Source organism: Lacerta agilis, chromosome Z, assembly GCF_009819535.1.
Source record: "Lacerta agilis isolate rLacAgi1 chromosome Z, rLacAgi1.pri, whole genome shotgun sequence".
In the NCBI taxonomy this organism is placed as follows: Eukaryota; Metazoa; Chordata; class Lepidosauria; order Squamata; family Lacertidae; genus Lacerta; species Lacerta agilis.
This window is the reverse complement of record NC_046331.1, coordinates 46591435-46617409: the sequence shown is the minus strand read 5'-3', so window position 1 is coordinate 46617409 and position 25975 is coordinate 46591435. Positions and strand designations below refer to the sequence as shown.

Sequence of the window (25975 nt, the reverse complement as noted above, 5' to 3'; positions counted from 1 at the left end):
AGTCCACAATAAGCTGTTTCCATTGCTGTCAGCTTCTCTCGTACATGAGCACTAATTAAACAGGAAGCTGAATTACAGTGAAGATGTGAGGCCTTAATGTCCACAGGAACTAGAATGTCAGAGTTCTAACAAGTCTTTTTCATCAAAAACTAATAAAAATGGGAGCTGACAACATCAATCAATTGTTGAATATTGTGGTTTCAAGAGATACAGAAACTGAGCATATCATTCCCCCCTTCTGAAAACAATACTCAAGGGAACCAGTACAATTAATACAAAAGAACAAAACCTGCTTCTTGGAGAAAATGTTGAAGCACTCCCCCTCTTGATGTAGTTCTTCTTTTCACTGACAAATGCCAAAGTTTTTGAAGTAAAAGTCATTAAGTGCAGGAATAACTTTGATGCTTCTTCAACTCTACTATCACAGAGAAACTCTTTGCAAACTTTTTTGAAGTAAAAGTCATTAAGTGCAGGCATAACTTTGATGTTTCTTCAATTTTGTTGCCTATTTTTCTATCACAGAGAAACTCTGCAAACTGGTTAAAAGAAGAAGTCAGAATTGCCAGTGTCTAATTAGGATTGCTATCACACCTTTCTCATTAGCTATTTCCATATGGAGCAAAACACATTCTGGAGGGCCCTCGGGAGAAAGTTTTGTAAGGTGGCAACAAACACCTTTTTGTTTGTGACCCTCTGACCTCCATCCCCCACCAGAGACTGACTGTGGAGGTCCAACAAGCACCAACACTATTACCCTGTTGGTGAAAAGCATTTGATGGGGTGCCAGCTACTATATTTTTCTGAATGGGTGGTGGTGGGGGTGGTGTTTGTAAACTGGCAAGTTGGTGTTGAGTTTTATTTCTGGGGAAAAGGGCAGTTTTACATTTTTGACTTGGTTTTTTTGTCTCCTGCATTTTATGTTTTCATTTCTGTTGGGTTTAACACTGTTGTGAGTAGCACTGAGATTGCTTTGCAGAAGGCCTCTAGCCATGGACGTAGCCAGGTTTTGTTTTGGGGGTGTGAAAGAGCAGTTTTGTTAGGTGGGGGGTAGAACTGACATGATTGGTCAGTTAAGTATAGTATTTATATTGTTTTGCTTGATCTAGGGGGGCAGCTGTCCCCTTGCTCCCCCTTGGCTACGCCCATGCCTCTAGCAAATCAAAAATAAAAATGGATCTCATGGGAAGGATTCTGCCACTGTTATAGTGACCCCCTCAAACATCAAAGGGATTTTGCCTTGGCATAGTCTTCCAGGGGTGGCTCCAGATGTTCTGGGCTGTAACACCCAGGAGCCCCAAACAGCAGCTATTGAGCCACTGTCCTGCAGAGCAACTTTCAAGAAGCCTTGGTCCTTATCTGCTTTGCAATCTTCCCTTTCATCTCACCTTTTCTTTGGGCCTGGCTAATACAGGCTTCATCCTGAACTTTCCTCCTCTCCCCTCCCCCCAAAAAACTGTTGGGCAGGGAATGCTCAGTTGGTGTCATCCACAGAGTGGGGTGGGGGCAGGCTGGGCATGGCATTGGTGACTATTCTATTTAGCCTGGTTCCCATCAGATTGGTGAGCTGGCACATCCAGCCAGGATCTAGAGTATCCCCTGAAATGGTGACAGGTTTATTTCCACATTCTCTCCTATCCATGTCCTCCTGCTGGACCAGGAGGTGTGCCCCTTGGCTGTTGCCTCAGTGCCTGCTCCTAGGCTTCCCCTTACAGACAACCAGGAAGCCTTTGCTTGCACCGCATCCCATGGGAACCAGACCCCCATATCCCCAAAGGCTCCCTGCCTCCCTTGTTCTGTACATGCTACTACTTGGCCATGGCCCCACTTCAACTTACTTTTACAGCTAGAAAGGCAGGCTTCAGAGGTTTGTGCGTATTTGGGACCCAAATCCCAACTGTGCTTCAAAGGCTGCAGCTTCCCATTTCCCCATGCTATCTATCTATCTATCTATCTATCTATCTATCTATCTATCTATCTATCTATAACACATGAAATGTTTGGAAAGCTCTGACTTAGCTAAATAACAGCTACAGCTAGAACCATCATTCCTTAGTGTCTTTCAGTTGCATTTGAGTTGCTTTGCTTAAAAGGCCACACATGCAGCAATTCTGGACAATCATGATTTTCAAAACAGCAGTGCATCACTTGTCACTATGAAGAATACAGAAGTAGGGATTGAGGAAAAAAGTAAAACAACCTCAATTATCCTAGTTTAAATACTGTATATCAACATTTGCTTACACCTTGTCCATTACAAATGGTTTTACTGTGACAATATGTTAATGTTACATGTGGTAAAATGTAAAAAAACAAAAACAAAACCTCTACACCACACAAAGCCTGGAGCAATTGCTTAGAAGTGGCTCTCCTCTGAAACCACCTGTGCAGGGATAGGGAACATTTTTTGAAATCCAGGAATGCTAGTTTGGAGAAAACAGTTCCCACCTTTTATTTGCTGGTAGTCTCCACACTTCTAAATTAATCATTATTGATAATTTAACTTTTAAGGAACTTTTGAACTTCCTAGCACCATCTATTTCTTCATCAGCTTAGACCAGGCTTCCTCAACCTCGGCCATCCAGATGTTTTTGGCCTACAACTCCCATGATCCCTAGCTAGCAGGACCAGTAGTCAGGGATGATGGGAATTGTAGTCCCAAAACATCTGGAGGGCAGAGGTTGAGGAAGCCTGGTTTAGACCAACCCTTGTTGGCTGGGTGACATCCACCTGCTTTAGAACTTCCATCATCCCCAGCAAATACATCTGGAAGACACCAAGCTGGCAAAACGTGGATTCTGAAATGTGTTTTCAGAATGCTGCTGGCAAAACAGCATTATCAGGTACCAGTTACTTGGAATATAATTGGGCCCCAATTACTTTCAAAGCCCAACTGAAAATGCTGATTATAAGCTCTAAAGGCTTGAGAAAAGTGTGCTTGAAGAACTGCCTACCAATTAAAATCTACAGAGGCTTAAGAACATAAATCAGAAGAGCCTTGCTGGATGAGGCCAATGGCCATTTAGCTCAGCATCCTGCTCTTAGAGTGACTGGACAGTTGCCTCTGGGAAAATAGCAAGCAGCCCCCTCCCCTCAATTGTTTTTCAGAAGCACTGTGGCCTCCTAGCCCTTATTTGATAGCGATAAGCACAGACCAGTTAACAATGACATGAGAAATGGCTTTCTCCACAGTACCACCTAGGCCTTGGCACTGCCTTCCACTCCACATTGCACAGTAACGGCATTTTTATTTTGATTTGCACTCCCCACTACAAGGTCACTGATACAGCTTCCCACTTTGGTTTTCATATGCTATCTTGATTGCTATACTTTATTGCCTACCTCTATTTATTTTTTAAAAGGTCTAGTCAGTGCTCTCCTGGTCCCAAGACTAGAAACAGGGAACCTACACCCCTCCAGTTGTTACTGGATTCCAACTCCCATTACCTTGAAGTGTTTGTGCAAATGAGAGCCCACACAGAGGACACCAGGTTTCTCACCCTTGGCCTATAGCTTGTGCATACAGGAGTTACTGAATTATAGATGTAAATAACAGCGGCATATTTCACCCCATATAACATTGTGTGCAATTAAGTTAGATGTACCCAAGGGGTAGTTATGATATACAGGCAGCCCTAAAGCCACACATACTTTTAATGAAATGGATCTGCTTTTTTGGATACACGACAAAGGAAACTCTGTTCAAGAACATCTATATATTAACCCTGTGCTGTGTGAATATACTGTCTGTATTCCCATAAAGCACTTGGAACCAGATCTCTCACACACACTGAAGGATCCAGCAAAAATACTTTTTAAGGCCACCTTTAATACATGGCAATTCGTGTTTCCAGCAGCCATTAAAATGTCTCTGGGTGTCCATAGCCAGATACTTGGCCCTTGGGTAGCCAATGCTGTGGGGAAAACACTTTATAGTTATTTTATCACTGCAACTGAATTTAATAAGTGAACTGGCAGGCACACCCTATGTGAGCTTTAAACCTTCCCCAAGTGAGACAGAGCTGTCCCCACGTTCTAGAAACTGAATGGTATCAGCAACTGCCCAGAAGGCCCAGATCAATGAATGGGTTGCTCCTCAGTTGGTATCTTGATCAGCCAGTCCCTAAATCCTTCTGTTTCTTCCCTTTAGGAGCAGGAGTGGCTAACACGGGGCCCTCCAGCTGCTGTGGACTACAACTCTCATCAGCCACAGCAAATGGCAATGGATGATGGGAGCTGTAGTCCCAACATCCAAGGGGACCACAGAATAGCTTCCCCTGCTCTAGAGGAAAGTGCCTTTATGGTATCTTCAGGCTCAGAAGAGACCACCACCCCACACCTCACTAAGTATGCTGTACCTCTTCGGTGGAAGCTGGTTTGTTAGCCAATTTTGGCTGAAAAGCAAACAGATGCTGCCAACAAGTGTGCTTATGTTCCTGAGTAGAGTGAAGGCTTCAACAGCTTGCTTACTTCTGAGACTTATCCCTTTCTTATTTCCTAGAAAGGCTGAGTATGATCATGGGTATCAACTTAACCTTATTCCCATCTATCAATGATCTATAGATGAGCCTTCCTAGGCACTCTGAACCCTGACATGGTCAATGTTCTTTGTCCCTGGGTGTCATTACAGAGGTTGGAGGTTGACAGCAGCATGTGTTTTTCTTTGTCTCCCATCCAAGTACTAACCAAGTACATCCAAGATCAGATGGGACTGGGTGCTTTCAGAGTGGTGTGGCTGTAGGCTTTTTTTTTTTAATTGTTTGGAAGTTTGCTGGCATTTTTCATGTCCATTCTGAATGCATCATGACTCACACTAGACTGAGACTGCTTCCCAAAAGAAGTATAATAACCCTAACACTGATCTAATAAAATAAACTGGTCGTCAACTGGTTTTCCACACTTATCAGCCTATCACCCATTCCCACCACCCTTCTGAGTAATACCCCTCCCCACTCCCCCACTATATTTAAGGATCTGGTGACTTCTGTTTCAGTGTATCTGAAGAAGTGTGCATGCACACGAAAGCTCATACCAGGAACAAACTCAGTTGGTCTCTAAGGTGCTACTAGAAAGAATTTTCGATTTTGTTTTGACTATGGCAGACCAACACGGCTACCCACCTGTAACTAATAAAATAAATCATGAGTGTATTTAGAAACGATTATAGGAACACACACACACACACACACACACACACAACTCATGCTTTTAAAAGAGCGCAGAGCCTGGTGGAAATCTATTTCAGTATAAGTTGCGCCTTTAATCTTAAATGTTACAATACAAAAAATAATTAAAAAAAATTGGTCGATGGCATAAGAGCTGTTAACTTTTATACACAACTTTTCTATGAAAACTGCATTCCTCCAGGAAGTTTTCAAATGCAACTGGATTGAATTCCAACTTGAGGGAGTATTTGTTCTTATACACAATAGTTAAGCCCCTCAACACATCAATGAAATACATTTTAAAAAAAATGAACGATCAAAAATAAAATGGAAACTCAAAAAGGCTTCAGAAATGGAAGTCAGAAACATAAATCATATTCATGGAGTGCTTTTTGCCACATCCATGGCTAGTGAACCTTTCTGGTTTTCTGATCAATGGTCAGTATATTTCCTTTTGCAGCTTTGCCTCGAATTCAAAAGAGATAACATTTAGAGTGAACTTGCTAGCTTGCAAACAAGTATACATATATTTTTTTGGTTGTGTTGAAAACAATAGGCTTTACTAGGACAACAGAAGAAATGAATAGAAATACCAAGATTCAATGACATCATAATTGGGATGTTAAGACTTGGCATAAGTTAGGCTCCAACAGAGCATTCGGAAGATTTTAACAGCATTTAACTTGCTGATTTGCCAGGAAGCCTTAATCAAATACTAGAACATTCTCATATAGTGGTCACAAGACTCAAAATAAATACTGACCTCTTTCTATATATAAAAAAGAACACAAAAAAACCAAAACCCAGAATCTTATTCTGCATTCTTCTTACAGCATACGGGATCTGTACATATTTTATTTTTGGACAAAACATGATGTGTTCCACGCAGCACAGAGCAATTGAGGTATGATGTCCAATAAAGGTGGCTAAATTCCATAGTGAGAGTTAAGCAGGAACTCTTAAATCTAAGAAAGGTTGAGTGTTCTCCCCACTCCCGTAGCCTCCAGAAGTGAAGACTCGGTTTTCAGTTGCCATTAGCCATGGGTAAAGCAGGGAGACTAGAAGAGGTGGTGAGTGGGTGGGAGCAGGGGGGAAAGAATGAACCACAGCCCTTTGGCATGAGTACTGAAGCTCACAGCTTATAGTCAACAGCAGCTTGAGTAATCTCCAGCAAGGAATGCTAGGCAGTAGAAACCATCTTAACAGGAACAAAGATCCAAATGGTTCAGCACATGCTCTTGGAGCTGGAGGATTCTTTTCTTTTTTTCCTATGCGCTGTGTGCTTTTGCAAAAGAGGGGACAACAGTTTCCCTCCACAGTTCTTAAGGTAAATGCAAAATGCACTTCTTTACAGTCTTCCTATGGCGCAGTCATGTCTGCTTTGCACATTAAACCTTCTGTCTTTCCCTTACTGCACAAAGTCATTGAACCTAACACATTCCGTATCTTGGAAGATTCATTTAGTCCAGAAACCATGCTTACTATTTCAATGTCTGCTGTTGTTTTGACACTGTACACATTTACATCTCATTTGGATAGTGTTTCATGGTAGGTGTGTTGTTCTCTCCAAACACTGCAGACTAACTAACTACATAATATTGACATGCCACTCATCGAAGGCTCACACATGAACACTTCTGGCAGCTCAATGACATTTCTAACAGTCAGGCAGTTAAAAAAGGGGGGGGCCAACCCTTTTCAGACTTTATAAAGCCTTTAAAAAAAACAAAACAGAAAAACAAAAACAAAAATTAGTAATCATGGATGTCTTATTCATTCCCAGTTTAACTTGAACCTGTTTAAAAGATGACAGGGAGGGAGAGAGCAGAGTTTTAAATAGTACAGAATAAAAAGAGAGAAAAGCAGGTTACTTAACTGAACATGACTGCCTATGTTTACTAGCAGAAAGGCAGTTTTCCGTAAAGTTAGCTAAGGTTGAGAAATATCCCTGGATTCTTTTGCAACAGGGCTCCAGTTTTTTTTTAAAGTAACAAAAACTAACCTAATCATTGGCAATTGCTCAACTTAAAATATGCCACAAATAACTACACTATTTTAACCGTAGCACCCTTGGAGGGCTGGCAGGTGAGAACTTCCATACCTAGTTTCCATTGAGCTGCTGCTGCTGCTGCGAAACTCCACTATGGTCAGCTATTGACCTCTCGCGGCTTTTGCTCTCCCGCTCTTCGTCCTCTTCATCTCGCTCATCGTTCCCACTGTGGTTTTTACAGTAAAGCCTAAGAAGACAATACAAAGTAGGGGTGGGGGGGAACAACCCATGTCACAGGGTGTTCATCTAGTCCAGTGCCTGCCATTGTTTGTTTGCCTTTTAATGTATTTCACCAGTTGTGTTTTATGAGCTATTGTAAAACCATCCTGAAAATGTTTAATTTAAGACTGGAGATAGAAATGTTTTAAATAACCTAAATGAATGGGTAAATAATCTGGCTTTAGGGCAAGCCAAACAGATTTAGTAGTTCTAACTTTGAGATAGGCAACTACTGTATTAGTAGTGAGGCTGAATTTGACCAAAACCCTTTCTTCCCTTGCAGCGAAGTATCTTCCACCAAACTACTGTTCAGAGAATAAAAAGACTTTGGAGAATAGAGTGTTTGACCATATCTGTGCTAATCCAGTACAGTGGTGCCCCGCTAGATGAAAATAATTCGTTCTGCGAGTATTTTCGTCTAGCAGTTTTTTCGTCTAGCGAAGCACCAATGCAAACCGCGGTTTTCGCTAGACGAAAAAAAAAATCGTCTTCGAGGCAGCCCCATAGACAAATTCGTTTTGCGGGGCAGCCTTCCGCTAGACGAATGCCTTCGTCTAGCGAGTTTTTTGTCTAGCGAGGCATTCGTCTAGCGGGGCACCACTGTACTTGCTGGTCCTTCCTGGGTCTTTTATACAGATATGGTCACATGCAGATCCCACAATAATTCCTAACCCCTTCAGAGCAGCCAGGCTAATTTAAAAGCCTAATATGCAATTGTGAAATACAATGGACCATTGCCGTTTATTTGGGTAGTTACGTAAGGGAGTGTGGAAAGTATTCATCTCTGTGTTCAGTATTCAGTAGCATATAAGGGGTGAAATGGAGACAATAAATATCTAGCATCTATTTGGTATTCAAACAAGTCCTACTCACAGTTAACCAACTGAAATTAATGTACTTTAATATTTTAAACCTTTTCTTCTGGAAATTTTCCAGTGCCCTATGTCTACTGGAATCTCATTTAGCACTTACTTAGCACTGATTTGATCAACAAATCTAAAGGAAGTATAGCATTTAAATTTTATATGCTATTCAAAATCTCTCAAGATTTTCCAGTAGCCAAAATATTTGAACTGGAGTATTTGATTAGGGGGGAAAATAAGCACTGTTGAACTACACTAACAGCCCAATCCAAGCATGTCTATTCAGAAATAAATGGCTCCTTTACTCAATGGGACTTATTTTCCATCAAATGTGTACAGAAACAACCTAATGAATCTTACTTCTAATTAGGTAGATACAAAAATGATCACTCTGTGTTATACTCAATCCAATTCAAAGCTTACTTATAAAACACATCTTACTTAAACACTTGTAAATATTATAAGCCTTGTCAACTCATGGCATGTGTTAGTTTATGTGGCTTACATTAAGGAGGGGGGGGGCAGAATGAAGGCACCGAAAACCATTTGTGTGCTAATTCTAACATGGCACAATGCCCGCCCTACACACATACACACACACACACACACACACACACACCACAGCCACCTGAATAAAGTTCACTACAATTCTCAAACTGTCCAGTTACAGATATATTTATTTACATACATAATGTATACCCCCCATGTATTCAGTACGTATTCTTGTTCCCAGCATGGCTAACAATAGCATGAAGCATACAACTAAAAATCTATTAAGTTGCTAATTAATTTTATATTGGGAATATGTTTTTCCGAGTCCCAACAAAAAATCCACAGCAGCTGAAAGCTTTGTGGTAGCTTTGTGGTAGCTTTTCTGCTACACACCACTGCTTGTTAAGATGCTGTCTTTGGGTGTGAAAAGTACTTGCTGAACTCAATCCATTGGCTATGGCTTTCCTTCCAGGTTCATAATACTGCAGATTCTTGAGGAGGAACTAACTGAATCAGTTGGGCACAAAAAGCCGGAACTAAGTATCATTCTATCCTTCCTACACCGCAAAGCAATCCAACAAGACTGTGTTCAAGATGTCTGAAGGCACTTTACAGGTAAAGCAAGCTAAGACACTCAAAGAAGGAAAAACAAATAGCCAAACCACCAAATCTGAAGAGACAGAACTTGCAACACACTGTTCAGGAAATGCCACTTTGTGACCAACCTTTAGGGTCAGACACAATGGCAATAAGGCCATTAGGCAATTTGGGTGTGAACCTGGTGTGCTGGAGAAAGCAGTCATCCGTAAGAAGAACTGTCATAAGAAACTGCAGTTGGTGTTGAAACCACCTAGAAAGGGTCAGATGGCAGGTGATGGCCTGAGGTCCCAGAGAGACAACACTGGGCTAGACAAACAGCCTGATGTGCTGTCATCTCACTTTGGCTATCACTTTCAGCAAACCCCTTCTCTCTCAGCTTCCATTTGCTATTTGCTTTTCGGGGGGGGGGGTGAAGAAATAAACTGCGTAAGGACTATTCAGCTAATTATAAACAGGGGTGGAGAGTTGTAGCCTTCCGGATGTAAGTAAACTCAATTCATCCCAAGCCAGCGTGGCCAACAGATGATGAGAGTTGTAGTTCAGCACATGTGGAAGGTCACAGGTTCCCTATCCCAGGTACAGAAAGCGCTATTAATACAGACTCTATATAATCACCCACTAAATCGGGTTGGGGACCTGTGGCTCTCCAGGTGTTGCTAGGCTACAACTCCCATCACAGAGTTGATGGAAGTTAGAAGTCACCTACAACTGAGGACTGCAGACTCCCAAACAAAGAACATGGTTGTAGGGTAGAGCAACATTTCAAAAGCATGCTTTTTAATACATTAAAATGCACAAGTTTAACTTTGGCAGAATGCCTTGCTAATTTCAAAACAGAGTGCTTAGTGGAAACATTATTCTGTGTTAAGCCTAGTGAAGAAGTCTACAGTCTTCAGTGGAAAAAATTGAAATATACTGCTTCATGCGAGTTTCCTGTTGGCCAAAACATACATGCCTCTCTATTCACATCAGTTCAACTACATATAAATGATAACCCCATGGCCAGCCTGCCCTATGCTCCAGTAAAGTTTGTGGCAAAGTAAAAAAGAATGGCATTTACTTGTAAATTCCTCGTGACATGTTCTCAATGTATTTCGCTTTGTCTTGCACTCCACAGTGGTAATGGTAAGTCTTGATACAGGCTTTGATTTCACATCCAATAGTTGCACCAGACTGACTACAAAGGGTGCATTTCTGTTACACAGAGACATTGGAGGGAGGAGACAGACAGACACACACACACACACACACACACAGAGAGAGAGAGGGGGGGGGGTAGGGGAGAGAGAGAGGTATTAATCTATATCTCCCTGCTTCACAATAAATTTCATATTCTTAAAGATCTCATTTCTAGTAACATTTTTCAACAGCATGCAAGCAGTTTGCTGGGGAATTCATGTTATTCAAACTGTTTTAAAAGTAGATATAGCCGCTCAACATGCATTACTTTCTATTTGCAGTAGTGGCTAATGTGAGAGACCAGAGGAGACTTGGCTTCAAACCTCTGCTTTACTACAAAGCTTATTCTGTCACTTTGGGTCAGTCATTGTTCTCAAGTCTACAGTTGCTGTGAGAAGAAAGGGTGTAAGGAATCATGTCTGCAGCACTCAGCTCTTTGGAGAAGAGGCAGGGTAAAAGCCAGGTGGGTGGACAGGTCAGGCTCAGACAAGGAGGACATACCATTCTTTTCCCTCGTTTGATTTCTTGAAGTACAGTTTTAATATCAAAATCACCAAACTCTGCCCTTGATGTAGTTGTCAACTGTACAGTGCCAGAAGAGAACAGCTAGGAAGAAAGGAGAGACAAACTATTAGGAATGTGGGAACCTTGGCTGTGTGGGATGTCAAAAAAGGACATGTGACAATCAGATGGCGATGCACTGTGGCTTTAAAAGGAGTGTGGGCACATTCACGGAGGGGAAAAGAGATCAGTCAATGACTACTAAGTATGCTAGCTATATTGAGCCCCAGGTTCAGAGGCAGTACACAGCAAGGTGAGAAGACTTGGCTTCAAGGCTTGTTTATAAGGGCTTCTTGGAAACATCTGACTGGAAACTATGGGAAAGAGGATGCTGGACTAGATGAACCTTTGATTTGACCATGAGGCACTTTTTATGTCATTAAACTAGGTGGCACCGTGAAGTGTGCAAGAGGTTGTGTCTTCTCCCAACATCTCAGTGGATAGGGAAGTGGGCAAGCCCTGGCTGGTGGACAGCCATATTTCAAATTAATGTGAAGCTCTGAGGAGGTGGACGTCCCATGATACTATGTCATGGAAAATGTTTCACTGAAAACGTTTGAACTCCCAGAAAATAAGGACAAAATGACTTTTCTCACCATGCACTTGTAATGTGCAGCTGCCTTTTTGGCATTGAATATATGAAGCTTCCCTCGAGCTTCATTTTCTTCTTCACCTGCATGACAGAATCCACATTTAGGTTTTGTTTCACTGGGGCTGCTTCCATGCGGCGATCTATCTCTCTGGAAGAAAAAAACTTTTCTAAAATGTGCCAGAACAAGAAATATGGTTTCAACACAAGGCAACACAGTAAGTTCATTATAAAAAAGAGACACAGACTTCTCTGAGAGGTTTATAAACAAACATAGAAGCCACTTACATAAGAACTGCTTTCTATATCATCTGCGCCATGTGAAGATGTGGATCGAGTATCTTCTGGCTGCCCTTTGAGACTCAATTTTCCGGGCCTTCCTTTGCGCCCCTTCTTTTTGGGAGGGGATGTCTCCAACTCATTTAGTTCATTTAAACCTTCTCCTAAATCTGAAGGAAGAAAACCCCCACACATAAAAAGGCTAGAATGGTTTTTCACAAGCCCCTGTAGGGTACACCCACTGGCACAAAAGAATGGCTGGGGAGGAAAGCAGGGCTTGCTTTGACATGGCAGCAGCAGCAGGCAATTTATTGGGCTGAACCCAGGCTCCTTTATAATTATTTGAAAACCTGTGTTATAAGACCCCAATGTTCCCCACTGCCAGAATCACAATAACCTGGGAAAGCAAGTTCCAAATAACTTATGTAAGCTCACTTCCAGTTATAGGGAGGGAGGGAGGAACCGATACGGCTGAAGTTCTCCCATGTTCACTTCTCCCATTACTTCTAAATATACATAACAGATTCCCAGAATAAGCAGCCAAAGAGCAAAAACAAGTATTTTCTTACAGTGTTCCTTGAATTAAACAGTGCAGTTATTAGAAGGTCTACTCAAACCATTAGGGCTTGCTTATTCTGCTTGTTCAATGTACTATACACCAAATAGATTGTTGTTCTGTTCTTGCTAATAAGTCTTTTGAGACAAGAAAACATGCAGGCTCCCATTTCTCTAGAGGTCACAGCACACTCTGCTCATGGAGTTTTGATTAAAAATGTGGACACATTTTCAATGAGCCCAACTTCAGCCACACACAAATAGTGTGACACTGAGGGAACAGCCTTTTCGGTAATTTTGAGGGGAAAGTGTGCAGACAGGTGCAGTTCACAGTGGCATTTAGGCCAGATAGTGGAACATGTTAAAAAGGTAAAGGGACCCCTGACCATCAGGTCCAGTCATGTCCAACTCTGGGGTTGTGGCGCTCATCTCGCATTACTGGCCCAGGGAGCCGGTACAGCTTCCGGGTCATGTGGCCAGCATGACTAAGCCGCTTCTGGCGAACCAGAGCAGCGCACGGAAACGCCGTTTACCTTCCTGCTGTAGCGGTACCTATTTATCTACTTGCACTTTGACGTGCTTTCGAACTGCTAGGTGGGCAGGAGCAGGGACCGAGCAACGGGAGCTCACCCCGTCGCGGGGATTCGAACCGCCAAACTTCTGATCAGCAAGCCCTAGGCTCTGTGGTTTAACCCACAGCGCCACCCGTGTCCCCAGTGGAACATGTTATACACAGCCAATTCTGTGTTTTTTACAACATTAGTGTGCAAATTAATGCATTCAAATCAGAAACAAAGCTAGACCACCACACATGCAGATAAACTTTGAGGAACTCATCTCTGTAGTGTTAGGATTTAGTTCAGAAAGAAAGCAACACATCATAAGGTTCATAAACTCTCATAGTGGTGAAAGTGTGAAGAGAACTTTTTACTCCTACTCCCATAATTCTAGACCATCACACAATGTGCTACTGGTTGCTAGAATAAGATGTGCTGACTGCTTAGATGGCATCAAAAGACAAATTCAGAGAGGATGATAGGCCCATGTGCAACCTAAGTTTTCAGAGGCAGTGGCAATGCTATGCTACGATTTAGTGCAGAGCTTTCCAAACTGTTCAAGTTGGTGACACACTTTTTGGACATGCATCGTTTTGCAACACAGTAATTCAGTTTTGCTAGCAAACCAGAGGTTAAACCCTTTTCCAGCCCCAGAAGGAGCATGGGGAGCATTCGTGTGACACACACACACACTGCAGCCGACACACTAATGTGTCACAACAGTTTGGAAAGCTCTGGTTTAGTGATCCGTGGGCAAGCCTCCCATTCTCCTCCTTCTACCACTTCAGCAGAGATTAGTGTCACTTTAGAAGAATGGTGACTTGCCATGTCATAGGACCCAGGAATTCTGGCTCAAAACAAACCCTGATTAGCTGAGCGGGCTTTTGGCTTGTTTAAGAACTCTTCTATCCTTATGTTTGTGAGCAAGGAAGGTTTACTCAAAGAGTAATTTATTTCTTATTAATATGCTTCTGCCCTCATCCTATTTTTTCTTGATTGGAAAGTGTGTACTTTTTGATGCAGAGCTACTTAAAACAATGAACTATGAATAATTTTACCTTCAGAGTTGTGTGGTGCTTTCTTGTGTTTTCGACATAATATCCTAGGGATAGAACATTGGAGAGCAAAGTCAGCCACAAAGGAAAAGCTTTTATATCTCTTTAGAACTATACCGTCACACTAACAAGACTTCAAGGCACTTTGCACTGAAAGAAATCCACCTAAGAAAATCTCTGCTTAAGTAACGAAAGTTGGTTCCTTTAATGGTGGAGAAATGCAAGTGGTCCTTACATGTAAATGCCTTGAGAAGGTTTCTCTCGGATCTGAGCTTTATCATGCAACGCACAATAGTAGTGATATGTCTTGTGGCAGGTTTTTACATCACAACCAACAGTTGCTCCAGGACAGTGGCATAAGGAGCACATCTGAAAGCAGGAAAAAGACACACATTTGGAACCTTTCTTCTCACCAGCAAAGGCAATTAAGTGGAACTGAGGGAAAGGAAGCTTATTGCACTGAATTGGTACTGCTATTTCTTTTGCATGATACTTAGAATGTGAAAAGGAAGCTGCATCAAATTAAAGGCAGAGGAAATGTGTATTCAATCTGAATAAAAAGGGATTATACTGTACTTCCGTTTCCTTGTTAAGTCTGTTACAGCAAAAAACACAAGGCACTTTAAAAACCAACTAATTATGGTATTAGCTTTTGAGCACTATGGTCAATGAAAGCTTATGCCATTGTTGGTCTAAGGTGCCATTAGACTCTGAGATATTCTATGCTTATATATCACCTACTAATTTGGATAAGTAGCAAAGGTACACTTCTGAGTTAGTTACACTCTGTGTATCTATCTGGCACACACATGATCTTCAGATGCTGCACTGAAATCAAGAGGAAATGCAGAAGCCCCAAATACCACTAGCTTTGTATATTAGGCAAGAAGTGAAACAGTCTGTATTTAAGTAGCTGCCAAATTAATCCATAATTTCCAACACAATCCAATCACTTGAGGAAACATATCAGTGAACAAAACAACTTCTATTAAAATCTTTTCAAGATCAGACGTTTGGCAATGCAGACAATTCTGTTATTGAAAACAGCTGTAAAACTACTGTTGAGCACAAAAGCAGTGCCTGTTGCCTCCTCCAAACACTGTTTTGTGGCAGTAAGTGTTCTCCTATGGCAGCTTTCTACTCAAATACATTACAGTACAGTGATATAGACCAAAAAAGGGGGGTTTCTTCAAGAACAGTGGCAATTCACTTTAAAGCTCCCTAGACCTTGCTGTGCAAGAAACTACATTCACAGGATGGAGCAGAATGACCCAGGGGTGTTGCATCCCGTTTTGCCACTGGAGGTGAAATGGGAATGTGCTGCCCCCTCCCTGCTGCCGACGTCATGTCTCTCTTACCTGCATTGCATGCTGGTGCAAAGCGCTGGCAGTGGCATCACCTTCCAGCAAAACCTTGTGAGATCTCACAATCTCTGGAAGATCTCACAAGATTTCAGTGAGACCTTGCTGGAAACTGGCACTGCTGCTTCTCTGCTGGCAGTTTCATCAACTTACTGAACAAAATTTCATTTTGAGTTGAATTTTTTCCACTTTCAAGAGCTAGAAATGCCATCTTACCAGCTTGGTGCCTCTTTTTATTTCCTTTTCAACGTCTTCAATGGAAAAGCCTCCAAGACTCTCGTTATCAGAGTGTGAAGATACCAAGGCAGATGAAAAAAGCTAAAAAGAGACCAAGAGAGAGAGAAAGGAAATTGTGACTTCAGGACTGATTAAATTTAAGACAATATCAGAACTTCTACATTTGAGAGAGGTTTCTTAACATTCAGTACTATAGGAAGTTATGAATATATCATGTTCTGTTCTAAAGCATTTTAATGGGCAGTATGACCCTATGCATAAGCTTACTTGGACATCAGTCCTATGAATTCAACAAAGTTGATGCCTGCTGTGGGGGGGGGGGGGGAAATCACACTAAAAATAACTATGAGAGGCAATTGAGGGGAGAATTATCAGGGTGGAGGAAGACTCAAGTACCCCCTACCACCTGTCCAACTCCTCTCTCAGCCCACTGCAGCAGTATTTGGGAGCACTTACCATACACTTATGATGTGCTGCCACCTTCTGGTTTTCAGAGAGCAGTAGCTGCCCACATTCGTTATCTTTGTTGGATCTGCAGAAGCCACACTTGCGCTGCCTGCCAGGTCCCTTTTTCTGTCCAACTGCTGCCGACATGATTCTTACAGCAGTTCGAAGAATGCTACTTCAAGCCTTGCCAATGCAACACAGAACAACAAAAAAGAGGGTACAAACAATCATGTTAGCCTCTCTCTAGTTCACCAGCTATTTAGCATTCCTTATCAAAAGCATCTTCAAGATTCAAAACGCCTGAGGGTGGAACATGGCGCTTCCGAGTAAATCTGCATGTTGCCAAAGCAGCCCTTCTGCAAGGAATGAACACTGACAAAAACCCCAACAGGAAGAGTGCCCAAATAAAGAAAGTTGAAAAAAGACAAAAAGCATTTGAGAAGAATGGGTATCATACCCACTTGAACTTAGAATGCTATAAATCAGTCTTGAGCCCCACCCTGCTTTTGCTATTTATTTTAAGCTGCCCTAGGAAAGTCAATTGTATTTTAATACAAATTTTAGAAAATATGGTAATACAAAGCACTCAACACTGCAACATTTGCAGGCCCTGCTTGTAAATAACAGAGGATCAAAATGTACCGGTATCTTGTGGCAAACCGCTGATGAATGATTTAATTTGCTCATCCATGGGGTATGCACATTACAGAAAGCATCAACATCTGAGCTTGTCAGGTAGAAATGTTCATCCAGTTACCGGTAGTTAAAATGTGGCTATCTGGTATCAACCAGATTTCCCAATCATTCTAAAATAAGAATATTAGAAGCCTCCAAGTGACCAGGACATCTGCCATTGCCTCATTGAGAGAGTCACGCATGCAGCTACAAGCCCATAAACTTGTGCAGTATGATACAGATCAGCACTATGGCATGCATAGCTTTCTCATGTATGTGCAGGGTACAGGAGTTTTGGCCAGAAGACTGAATGAACCACACAAACACTAACAGCACAGTGCTATGCCACTAAGCAGGTAACACTCTGGTCTTGGGAGTCTGTGCATGTGGTTCTGGTCTTGACATCGCACATATAATAATGTGAAGAACATAGAATGTCAACCACTCTTTGCAGCAACATCCAGAAGCTGTATGTGCACATACAGCTTCCCACCACCACATAAAGTAACTTCTTTGTTGCATCATACCAAGAGACTATCTCATCCAACATCCTGCTTCTCATAGTGGCTGGGCACATCATTGCAGGAACCCTACAATTGGGGCTTGAAGGCAACTGCCCTCTCATTGTTGCTCTCCTGCAACAAGGTCCAGTGGCACTCTGCATATGGACATGGGCATTCTTTGTAGCCACCAGGGCTAATAAGCCTTTGATACAATGCTCCATTATTTTGTCTAATCCTGTTTTAAGGCTAGAGGCCACCAAGACCACAGCTTGTGTAATATATTGTTCTGTTTTCCTTTGGACCACATCAGTGAGGCTGAGGGGTGTGTGTGTCTTTTTGCCTGGGCAGCCCAGGACCTCCATGCACACTGCCCAGGTTTGTGCCTGGGAAGGTCACTTCAGTGCTACTAACACAGCGGATTAACTTCACCCCTGGAGGTGCACTTTATTGTCTCTTGAGACAGATGCTAAGAACTGGTGCTTCTTTGTGTAGCCTGAATCAGTTTCTTTTGATGCTCAGTCTAAGTTCTAGTATTATGACAGGTGCAGATAACAACCACCACCACCACCACTCACTTTCCCCACAGCAGCCCCACAGTGTCTCCCCACCCCACCCCACCCAAAATCTGGAAAGCATCAGATTTTGTAACCTTTCCTTTTAGCAGAGTGGGTTTAGCTTCATAATAATTTTGGTTGCCTTTTCCCAACTCTAATGTATCCTTTTGGAGATGGGATGACTTCAATCAAACATGTTACCACCACCATCATCTTCAGTTATATCCCACTACTCCACCAGGTGGTGTACATCAGTGGTTCCCAGCTGGGGGTTCGTAACCCACCCAGGGGGTCCATAGCACCATTCACATAACAAAAACTACCATAGAGATATCAAAATTTTCAAAAGTAGGGGATTTTCAAAAGCTTGGCTTCAGAAAAACGGGTCCACAGTACTTAGCTAATTGCGAACCATGGCGTACACGTTTCTCCACCTCTCCACCACAAAATAACGGAACATTTTGGAGCTGGAAAAAGTATATTAAATTTCTAGGGACTGATAACTAGTTTTGTGGCAAATGACTGAAGTGATTTTCCCCCCAGCTCTGGCAAAACATGTCACCCTTACTACTTTTATTTCGTCACAATATATGTGGTCATTTGTTGACCCAGTAACAGGAGAACTCAGCTCACTACCAAAAAAATAGGCTAACAGAAGAATAAAAAAGTATTTGTTTATTGTTGAAGAGTTTATATTGGGCCTTTCAAAACACCCCCCCCCCCCGGCTTACAATCAGTATCATATTTTAAAATGAATATTGACTATTTTCATACTTCAGAAATGCAAGCACAGCAAAATGCAAGATGAGACAAGAAATTAAATAAAATACTTCAGCTTCCAACATAACAATTTCTAAGGCATCTAATGAAACTAACAGAACTGTTGCTAAGTTTGTGCTTTTTACTTAAAATTTAGTTTGCTTGTGCCTTTAATTTTCAAAGTGTCATAATTCTAACACTGTGGCATTTATAAAAATCAGGCAAAACTTTCTAGAAAGAGATGTTTGACTACTCTTGTTCAGAATGCAATAAAATTTTCCATTCTTTTGAGATTTTTTTTAAAAATGAAAACTTAAATATTTGTCTAAACCGCTTTGAACCTTTGAGAACAATCCTCAAGTTGCACTCTAGTGTAATCAAGAAATGCCTCAGTTATGCAGGTAGACACAGATCCATTTCTGATTGGGTGGTGCCACCACAGCAGTCCTCTGGTCCATGGGGTCACGAAGAGTCGGACACGACAGAATGACTGAACAACAACCATGGCAGTAAAAAGTTAGGCAGTGGCACGGAACCTGTGGTCCTCAAGACATCATTGCACTCCAATTCTCATCATCATCCCTGGCTACTGACCATGCCAGCTGGGGCTGCCAGAAATGGTCCGGCAACATCTGGAGGACCACAGGTTCCTCACTACTGGTTCATGCCCATCCCTCAGAGTGCACTCCTCAACCTTCCCTTGTATAAAAGCAACAGTAGCAATGCACTTCTTCTGAAGAAAGTTTAAAATATATGGAGGGCACCAAGTTGGGGAAGGCTGCTGTATTCACTGACCTTCACAATACAGTGGTACCTCAGGTTAATAACTTAATTCGTTCTGGAGGTCTGTTCTTAATCTGAAACTGTTCTTAACCTGAGATACCACTTTAATGGGGCCTCCCGCTGCCGCTGCACGATTTCTGTTCTCATCCTGAAGTCAAGTTCTTAACCTGAGGTACTATTTCTGGGTTAGCGGAGTCTGTAACCTGAAGCATCTGTAACCCAAGGTACCACTATATATTTGCCTTACTTGTACTCACAACACTGTCATTGATTTATGGGGAGATGCTGGAGATCAGTGGTAGCAGAGCAGCTTTATATGCTAAAAAGGCCCCAGGTTCAATCTCCTGGCATATTCAAATAGGACTAGGATATGCTGTTCTCTGAAGTCCGGGAGTGATGCTATGGTCAATGTACACAGTACACAGTACTGAGCTAAACAGACCAGTGGTATGACTTTGTATAAAGCAGTTTCCTATGTTTATGGCCGACAATGTTTTTCTCTCAAAAATCTAGTTTTAGTTGAAGCTTTCCTGCAATATAAACTGAAAAAGCCACCAGCTGAACAGGAACTAGAACCACCAAATTTAAAAAGTCAATGCACCATAGAAACCTGAATATGCACACACATTCCTGAACTGGAAACTCTTTTGACAAGTTCCCAGCTAATAACAGAAGTTTCATGCCACTTTGCAAAGGATAAAAGCTTCTTCCAGAAACACCAACAGTAGCAATACAATGGTTTCAGACTAAAGATTGCCACTGCCTATAAATGCATTCCAAAGATACTTAATTTGCCAACCCAGAATCCCAACTTCTTACTTGCAAGACTACTCAGGAATCAAGTTGAATATGTCTTAAGCTTCACCAATATGTCCTAGCGGATTCTTTATGAAGGTTTGATAACTACCATTATGTATTTAGCAGAATAAAACTGGGGAGGGAACCCCACCTCCTTTCATAACAATATTCAAGGCTTTATTTCTCCATAGCATGGCATTATGGGTACTGTACAAACAAAGATAGAAATGTGACCATTTCCCCTTATGAATGTCTATTGTGTCTTAAGCCCTTCTTGTGGACCCACTGCACTTTTCTAAATGGCCCATTTCTAAGGCATGGCTGGCTCAAAAAAGCTTCAACCAGCAGGCTATTTATTAAGTACAGGAGGAAAAGCAGCAGTGATGTCACCTAAGCTATGGTAAGGAGGGAAATTCAAGAGCTTGTCTTCATGCTCCATTTAGCTGCTGGAGTCAAGTCCTAGCCTGTCATTTCTCCAAGAGGACAGGGCTTCAGAGGTCTCAAAATGGTCAAACATTTTAATATGATTGGGTATACTCCACATTTAGATTATAACAAAAACATCCTTATGATTTCCTGGATTTGCAAGAGATCTTGCAACTGAGAAGTAATGCAGTAGCAACATACACAGAGGAATGTAGGCAACTGAGCAGGTGCTTTTGGACTGAAAAAAATTGTGGCACTAGCATTATTTCTGAAATTGATCACTGGAAATCTTTATGCTTGGCTTTCAGAAATGTAAACAAAGTAACAAAGTAACAAATGGCAAAATTCTTTTTGGGACTGCAAATCAATGCTCCAAGAATGTGTCTGAAAAGGGTTAGCATCCATGGTGCAGACTGAATACTATGACATTCCCCTTTAAAGCCCTGTAACAAAATACTAGAAAATAGAGAAGTGCTTAGATCAGTACAATTTACTTCAATGGGACATGAAAGATCTTAACTTCACCTGGATTCTGCTGTTTTCGTGGTGTGTGGGTGTGTGGGTGTATTTGTGTAGGAAAAGATTAATAGTCAGATCCAAAGCAGTAAATGGAAGTGACATTGATTTAGGCTTCCAGCCCTATGTAGACTTTAAAACTGTGTTGCCACTTAAAGATGTTTGTGCAACAGAAAACCTAGTTTTGTTACAGTGTGCTCAACAGTGAACTTTGGTCAATCCTGGCTATTATGTTCATCCTTTTGATAGACAAGCTGGCAAACACCCATTGCCCACTGGTACGCTTTTGTATCTTCACAAGTATGTGCAGAATTTTTATCTGCACACCCAAAACAATTATGTACAATGGGCCTCAAACACTTAGGGTGTATTTATTGGGTGAATCAACAATGGGAGCCACAAATCACAAGCCAGAGCGCTACAGATATCCAAAGCAGGCAAATTAGCACATGTGCTTTTTCCACTTCTGCTGCGTACATATAATTGACAATGGCATTAACCAGGCACACACTGTGCCAGTTCTTCAACATATGGGCTTGTTCTCCATTGTCAGTCAGGCACAATTCAACCTTGAAATCCCTAAATGGCTTTGGTACAATATATTTTAGGGAACAGCTACCTTCCATTATCTGTTTGATAAGTCCACCCAGCTAAGATCATCAGCTGAGCACAGCCCTTGCAGTTTGAGTAAGGCATCTTTTAATGGGATGCTCACATTTTGATGGAACTTAAGTTAAAACAGACAGAATAGTACAAGCATTCTAACTGCTCTCACCAATACCTGTGTTCATATCAAACCAAGAAATTTCTCCCAGAGGTTTGGGGAGGTGGAGGCAGATGGCAAAAGCTTGATCTTTTAAAGTTTTAGGAGATGGCCTGGGAATCAAACCTCTCTCTATATAAAAGCCCCTTTCAAGTTTTACACATTACGAGAATTTAATACAAGTGACAACTGCTGTCAGTCCCATAAGGAATGAGCTTTTAGTTATTAAAGATGAGACAAGACAATTTACTCAAGACTCAGAATGTTCAGAGAATCAGTGACACTTGGTCAAAGCTCTCTAAAGCTGTTTGTCGTCTAACAAAGGCCAGTGAAACAAAACCCAAATGTGAAGAGGCTATAGACAACATTAAGAAGTTTCATATGGAACTGGATGTGTATGTTTCATTTTGCCTACTGGGCAGCTATCCATATCCATACGTATTTTTCAAGATCTCAGGAAATGTACCATATTTTTCGCTCCATAAGAACACTTTTTTCCTCCTAAAAAGTAAGTGGAAATATCTGTGCGTCTTATGGAGCGAATGGTGGTCCCTGGAGCTGAATTGCCCAGGGGCCAAAAGAGGATCATGCTTTTTATTTTACAAAGAGAAAAGGGGGTGTTGAAAGGACCCCCCAGCAGCTGTTCAGCAAGAGATCGGGAGAGAGTTAAGAGTCCCCGGCTCCCTTTCAGCCCCGACCTCTTGCCCCGCCCTCCATTGTTGAATGTGCTGCAGAGGGAGGTGTTTGTTTCCCCAGTGACATGTGACTGGCTGATTAGATTATCTGTCTGGAAACTGTAGAAAAGGCTCCCTTTCCTTTAGAAGCTGCAGAAATGTGAGTTGAACCCCATAAAAATGGGGCTTTTCCTCTTTGCTTTTCCCCCTTTGCAAAAAAAGCTGCAAAACTTTTAGCTGATCCTCAAAAAAAACAGGGTTTTTCCCTTTGCAAAAAAGCTGCAAAACTTTTAGCTGATCCTCAAAAAAACCCAGGGCTTTTCCCTTTGCAAAAAAAAGCTGCAAAACTTTTAGCTGGTCCTCAAAAAAACAGGGCTTTTAGAGGAGAAAAACCAGAGAAAAAAATTCTGGGTTTCCTCCTCTAAAAACGAGGTGCGCCCTATGGAGCGAAAAATATGGTACTTGTCTCTCCTCCTGACTGCTCTGCAAACACACCATAGCTACAGGAAAGTAATACAGTGGTACCTCGGGTTAAGAACTTAATTCATTCTGGAGGTCCGTTCTTAACCTGAAGCACCACTTTAGCTAATGGGGCCTCCCGCTTCGCCACCAGAGCACAATTTCTGTTCTTACCCTGAAGCAAAGTTCTTAACCTGAAGCATTATTTCTGGGTTAGCGGAGTATGTAACCTGAAGCGTATGTAACCTGAGGTACCATTGTACTAAAATGAAAAGAGAAACAGGCAGGGTGATCAGAAAAATTCGTTTCAATATAACTCCCCTGGTCCACAACCAACATGGGACACTATGTGCCCAGATAGAAATGTTACTATAGCAACACCATCTCACCAAACTCCTTGCTGTACCTCTTTTACAGATAAATGCACTTTCAATAGACTGCGCCTAAAACCAGGAGAGGGTTGAATTACAGCATTTGTACCCTAATCTTTAGCCAAAAAGGTTCAAAGAGCAGCTAACATACAATCAAAACAAGGCAGTCCATAGTACCAGGCTTAGAATCTTTAAAAAACCGACATACAAGGGAAGAGGGATGGGAAGGGAAGAGGAAACTAAAAATAAAAACTCAGGCACCAGTTTCTAAACACTCGTTCCTATAATGGCTGGCTGGCAGAGGGCAATAGGGTAACTTGTAATGGCAGGCATAGAATGCTTGGCAGGAGGTTGGACTGGATGGCCCTTGTGGTCTCTTCCAACTCTATGATTCTATGAAAGCTGCCTTGTACAGTTAGATCCTTGATCCATCTAGCAGCTCAGTGCTGTCTATCATGATTGGCAGCATCTATCCAGTGTTGCAGACATGGAATGTTTCCCAATCATACCCAGAGTTGTTGGGACTTGAACCTAGAACTTTCTGCATACAAAGCAGAAGCTATACTGCAAAGCTGCAGCCCTTCCCAACCTTTCTACAGCAGAGACAGCAGGCACATTTTAAGAGCTGGAAGTCCCACATTCATCTCACCTCAGCCACAAACTCATTAGGGCTGCAATCCTGAGTACTTACTAGGAAGTAAACTACACTGAACATCTCAGGACTTATTCCCAGGTAAACATACTTGGGTGGGCAGCTTAAAGCAAACCATTGTGTCCTAACACTCAGATTTGCAACAAGGGGGAAACCAACTGGCCCTGCAGGGCAAGGGCAACTGAATAACACACAAAACCCTGGGCATCTGAAAATGTGCTAGCTTAGTGCAGCTAACAATGAAGCTATTATGAACATAAGAGCCTGCTGAATCATTGCAGGAGGCTCCATTAGATGACCCTCCAACTCTACAATTCAGCGATTCTATGAATCAGGCCAAAGGCTTATCTAGTCCAGCATCCTGTTCTCACAGCGGCCAACCAGATGCCTGTGGGAAACCTGAAAGCAGGATTCTAGCACAAAAGCGCTCCCCACCTCCTGTGGTTTCCATCTACTGGAATTCTGAAGCATTGCTGTATTACAAACACATGAACTCTTGTTTTTACGATGACATCGTTATTAAGCCAGCAAGGCAATGCATGGTACCGAGAAATAAGTCTCACTGAATGCTATGGGCTTTCCTTCCAAGAACAGGTGCTTAACACAACAGCTCTACTAGTCAGATATTGTGCTTGTGCATGTGTATGTGTAGGAGAATTCAGTACAGGTTTGCTTGCAAGTCCCAGCGACCTCAATGCATTTTCCCTGCAGGTCAGTCCCATCCCCAAACCGCGAGTCTAGGCCTAGAGTGCCCAGGTGTAGACACGAAGACTAAGGACACGTGGGCTCACCTCCGCCCAGGCGGGAATTAGTAGCTGACTGACCTTGCACCGCTCCCTCCCCCATACACGCACACAGCAGCCCCTTCTCCTTGCAGACCTATCACAAGGTTCCTGCGAAGAGCGGGAGAGGAACCTTGTACTTGGCGTCGAGCCCCCTGGAAGAGAAAAGTGTGCGAAGCAGCAGCAGCCCCCCCAACTCGGCTGCAGGGCCTCCTGGAAAGGCCGGTGATGGGACGCGGCCATTGGGGCTGCGGGTGGGTGTGAAGGAGGGAGGGGGGGGAGGGAAGGGAAAGGCAGCACCCACCCACACCCCTCCTCGGGATGGCTGGACTAGATGACCCCTGGGCGCCCCTCCCAGCGCTGCGGTCCCGCGGTGCCTCACGCAGCCCCGGCTCCCCCGAGGGGCCACACGAGGGGCGAAAGCGGGGGGCGGCCAGGCCCCCCGAGCTCCCCCCCGCAGGGGGAAGCGGGTGTCCCGGGCCCCACCGGAAGGCAGCGAGGAGCGGTTCCCATGGCAACCGGCCCTCCGGGAGGGGGGCGTGGGGCGTCGGACTCACCAGGTCGGCTTCGGGGTGGGCAGCCGGGGGCTGGGCAGGAAGGAGCTCCTCTCAGCCGGGTCACAGCTGCCGCCGCCGCCGCCGCCGCCGCCTTCGCAGCTCCTTGCTCGGCTTCAACCGCCCTTTTCCTCCTGAGGCTCCGCAGAAGCAGCAGCAGCAGGAGGAGGAAAAAGACGCCGCCGCCGCCGCGATTAGTGCCGCCGCGAAGCTTGACGCAAGCACGCACGAACGGCGCCTGACGCCCGCGAGACCGGCGTTTTATGCCACGCCCCCTGCCAAACCAAGTTGCTAGCCTGCCCTTTTGGCCGCCGCGGCGGCCGCTTACTGCGCATGCGCCTTGATTGGGGTGGTTTAAAAAAAAACTAATATGGCGACTGCAAGGGACTCGACTTTCCCTCACGCGCCTTTGGTGGCGGGATGGAAGGAGTAGGAGGGCTTAACCAGTCTCGCGCCTGCGCAGAGAAGGGAGCAGGAAGAGGCGGAGTGGCGAGCGAGCG

At 43.1% G+C, this 25975-nt stretch overlaps 1 protein-coding gene across 1 annotated transcript; it reads right to left on the bottom strand.

Moving 5' to 3' along the window:
- Positions 1–5971: 5971 nt before the first annotated feature.
- On the bottom strand, positions 5972–25498 carry PHF6 (PHD finger protein 6). Its single transcript, XM_033137307.1, has 11 exons — positions 25479–25498; positions 16216–16389; positions 15739–15840; positions 14397–14530; positions 14165–14208; positions 12004–12164; positions 11723–11866; positions 11067–11171; positions 10447–10580; positions 7264–7399; positions 5972–6957 (listed from the first exon to the last, which is right to left on the bottom strand). The coding sequence occupies exons 2-10, from the start codon at positions 16351–16353 to the stop codon at positions 7264–7266; spliced, it is 1098 nt and encodes a 365-aa protein (XP_032993198.1). The 5' UTR covers positions 16354–16389; positions 25479–25498; the 3' UTR covers positions 5972–6957.
- Positions 25499–25975: the final 477 nt, after the last annotated feature.